General features: G+C 48.8%; 1 protein-coding gene across 1 annotated transcript; it reads left to right on the forward strand.

Annotated features, from left to right (window-relative positions):
- Positions 1-933: 933 nt before the first annotated feature.
- On the forward strand, positions 934-3,353 carry LOC147448772 (uncharacterized). The gene is made up of 2 exons (XM_086521270.1): positions 934-2,521; positions 2,613-3,353. Exons 1-2 carry the CDS (start codon positions 1,184-1,186, stop codon positions 3,234-3,236), a joined length of 1,962 nt encoding a protein of 653 aa, XP_086377396.1. The 5' UTR covers positions 934-1,183; the 3' UTR covers positions 3,237-3,353.
- Positions 3,354-4,156: the final 803 nt, after the last annotated feature.

Below are 4,156 nucleotides of genomic sequence, written 5' to 3' on the forward strand. Positions count from 1 at the left end.
CAGACTCAACCCCGCCATGGCTACACAGTAAAGCACACATGAGGCTTACAAAACTCTTGAGCAACAAATCAAAGAGCTTGAACTAGAGGTCAAACTAGAGCAAATTCAGCGCCGAGATCTCTCAATTGGATTCATGCAGAAAGAAGAAGGCTACTAGAAGGAGGTTGCACACCTTAAAGAGGAACTTAGCAAAGCTCAAGATGCTGCTAAATCTCAAACCTCCACATCAGGAGAAGATCAACCTGAAATGACAATGGGAGATAGTGATGCTCTACAGTTTATGAATTTTGAAGAAGAAATCACTACAAAAGCCAATCTCCCTGAGCTTGTGATCCCTCAGGGTATAAATTCGGGGAGGGCAGTGCCCCATGTCTTGAATCCACAACCTCCCCACTGCAAGCCATGTGCAATAACCACTATGCTCACTTGCATTCATTGAAATGTAGGGGATTTAGTATGTCATATAGTAAATGAAGGGGGGATTTGTAAATTCGGGGCAAATTTGTAAATTCAGATTACCCTCGCGCCGTCAGATCCGACGGTCCACGATTGACGCGTCTCCCGTTTTTGTCCTTCACCATTGATCCCATCTTGCCCATGCTAGTGTGAGGTAGGGCGGGTCAGCACGACGGGGGTAGAACCCTAGCCAGTCATCATCAATTTCGTCTTCATGCGAAACTGCAGCCAACAATACTTTTGTGTAGTTCTTCAAAGAGGCGGGGGTAGAAGAAGGATTTTCAAACTCTGCCGATTTCGGTAGAGTTGAGAAGCTTGGGCTTTGTTTGCTGATGAAAGCAGGCTGGGGCTCTACCCCAGCCCGTGGGATCCGCCCATAGTGAGGAGGTAGGGAGTCGGGACGATGGAAAGGTGAAACAAGCAAGGAATAAAAGCCGTGGCCAAGCAAGGAATAACTGCCGTGGCCAAGCAAGGATTAAATGCTGCGGCTGCTGGGGAGCAGATGTGCTTTGGAAAAGATGAGAGCCTAGGAGAGGGAAATAAAAATTTGATTTGCCGATAGGCTAGGACAACCCAAGGCCAAACTTCAAAGAGCTAGAGCCTAGGCCTAATAGAATTTGCAATTTTAGCAAGCCTTTTGACTGTCGAGACGACATTTTATCAACGCTCAGTCTAGACTCTACACAGTGTTCGGCTGTGCAATGTATCCCCATCCTCTCCGGCTTTGATGATCCCTGAGACACAGACTTATTATATGGAGAAGACACGATCCCCGCTGCATAACCCCCTTCTCACAGAGCCCCATGGCTTCCTTACCTCCATCCCTGACTTCGATTTTGGAATCGCCGCTGCTAGCGCCACCGCCACTGCCGCCCTGCGGCTGAAAGAGCCCGATGGCTTCCTTGACTCCATCTCCGCCTACGATCTCAGTATTGTTACTCAGCCCAGTACCGCCACAGCAAGCACTGCGGCAAATTCCACAGGATCGGCAGCTATGGGCGTCTCTACCACTGCGGCGCCGCCCGTGGCAACTAACGCGCCCTGGAGTTTCTTCGAATGTGGCTCTAATTTCTGGTGGCACTGCCTCTGCCATGGAAGCTGTTGGCGGTGGGGGCGCCGCCACCGCCACCGCCTCCGCTCTCAGGAAACCACCCTCCTTGTAAGTGCACGCACTTCTTATGCCGCCCGTCTCTACAGCCGCGTCTTTTCTAATGTGCAAAGTGTTGGTAGTAGTGTCTATTCATCGCAGCGAACTCTCCATAGCCAAGCAGCTACCAGCAGTCATGCTTCAGCCGTTGACATATATGAGAGTAAGCTGCGCAGGACGAGGTGGGCGGCGCGAGTTGTAGGTTCTTTTTACAACCTCGCCACATTCCTCTCTCTCTGTAGTCTCACGTGGGCTACTGTCGTCCTCCTCGGCGCATTTGTGAGCTACCTCCGCCTCGTTGATTATGCCATGGTCACCTCCTTGCTCCTCCTTGAAGCCATCCGCCTCGCCTCCGCTGCCTTCTTCACAATCCTGCTCACTCACAGACTTGCACGTCGGAGTCAGGATCCCGAAAACATCATCCATGGCAGGGATGACCATTACCGACGCGCACTCACTGCTCGGATCATCTCTTCCATCCTGCAAGCAATTCTAGTATTGCCCAGTTTCATCTGCCCCATCATACGGTTCCCGAACATTCGATACGAGGAGCGTATTCTTCATCTTTCCCTCTTGATCTTCTACATATTGATCATCACCAATGCAACTGTATCCTCCGTCACTCTCATATGCTCTTCTGCATCCTTCATCTTCCTCAGAGACCGCAACGATCAAAGCATGCTGAGGTACTACGACGAGCTCCTGCAGAGAGCAATAGGCTTTGGAGTAATTCGAGCGGACGAGTTCGAATTCTTCCAATTTGCATACAAGATGCTTGGAAGGGAGTATGCTAGAATTGTACAGCCAGAGGCAGTGGTGAAGAACCATAGGAAGCTTATAGAATATCTTTACAGGCATAGGCTAGGACAGGACTTTCTGTCAATTTTCATGGACGAGGGTGATGCATTTGTCCAGCAGGTAAAGGAAAATGTTGCACATATCAATCTTCTTTCAAGATGGAGAGCTGGACTCAATCTTGTGCTTATTACTGTTGCCAATTATGTTGCAGGCGGCAGTGAACATGGTGGGGTTTTGGGCAGATCCAAGCAAGAAGGTGGGGCTGGAGGAGTTGAAGCTAGCACAGAAGGTGCTGAGCAAGATGGCAGACAAGGTAGGAGCAGGGCAAGTGGGATGGGCAGCCACCAATAGCTTCGGCGGAGTGGTGAGGAGGTATCCGCACATTCTAGCGCAGACGAAGACGAGCGATGGGACGCCATTGCAGGACAGGCTAGCAGAACTTGTCGATGAGAAAAGTTCAGGGTCGCTGATATATGTGAGGACACTTGCACTATTCTACCACTATAGCTATGAGAAAGGGCAAGTGGTGCCCATTCTGCAGCCGGAGAGGGAGCTGGTGGGGAAGCTGAGGAAGCTGCTGAGGGAGACGAGGGTGCATCGGGCGCGCTTGTATGCGGCGTATCTGCTGCATTTGATGGGGCATTTGGATGAGAGGTGCTATGATGCTGTGTTTTCTATTCAGCCCACTACAGACACGTACTGGTTTGGAGTGGAAATGGATCTGCTTCGCTTCATCAGAGGCAAGTGCGGTAACACCCATGATGTGGTGACTGTTCCCAACGGATTTATCCGCGAGGGCGACAACATTTGCCCCAATGGCATCACGTATCTGTGATAGCCCTCTGCTTAGCCTTTGTATTACTCTGCTTAACTAGTGTACTATAGTTAAACAGCTCTCCTAATTTCATATCTGTATTGACTAACCATATGTTAAATTGATATGGAATTGACATGTCTAGAGTTAAATTTTGAAGCTAAATTGATGTATTTTGTAATGGTTAAGTTGCAATGGGTTGTATTTTGTATGGTTTTATTTGTTAGGCCTTTGGATAAACCCCTATTATTTCTTTATCTTGAGGCAAGGAGGTGTTTCCTTCCGGAGGTGTCTACGGAAGGAAATGGGTTGCAACGGGAGTCATGACCATAACCTAGATGACGACCCATAAACCAGATAATGACCCATAACTGTCTAGAGGGGCAGAACATACTAATAAAAAAGCTTACACTTCAACTCCTCCCCTTTAACTTGACACTAGTATAGCCTCTCTCTCTCTCTCTGTGTGTGTGTGTGTGTGCATCACTGTGCTCCCGGAGCTGCAGGCCACACCTACCGGTTGAAGCAGGTTCTGACGCGTGGGAGGGGGGAAACCGGAATTCCCCCTCTCCCTTTATCCTTAGTATAGATAAGACTTAAGATCTACACCTTAATTGACATAAAATGATGAACACCATAGTTCCCTTCACTCGAAATAATGGGTATACACACTTCAAGAATCCAACTTATTGGCCTACTAGGCTGTTTGAATACTTAGTGGGCTAATAAGGACTACATAGCTACACTCATGGGAAAACTGAAACATCATTACTGATCATCACAATAGAAAACAAGAATGGATCTATGCCACAATTTGTGGACACAGATTTGTGTAGGGAGAAGAAAGGATAAGGGACGAGGAAAGATTGGCAACGGCAGTGGCCGCATAGGAGGCGGTGATGGCGATCGCATGCAGTTCTTTGTGAAGGGGCATGCGCGTC

Source organism: Adiantum capillus-veneris, chromosome 10, assembly GCF_014529385.1.
Source record: "Adiantum capillus-veneris isolate H3 chromosome 10, ASM1452938v2, whole genome shotgun sequence".
NCBI lineage: Eukaryota > Viridiplantae > Streptophyta > Polypodiopsida > Polypodiales > Pteridaceae > Adiantum > Adiantum capillus-veneris.

Bases quoted from the DNA above. Each gene is read 5' to 3' on its own strand.
- LOC147448772 (XM_086521270.1), top strand. From the start codon at position 1,184: ATGATCCCTGAGACACAGACTTATTATATGGAGAAGACACGATCCCCG. The intron at 2,522-2,612 runs GTAAAGGAAAAT...ATTATGTTGCAG, and splicing joins GTGATGCATTTGTCCAGCAG to GCGGCAGTGAACATGGTGGG.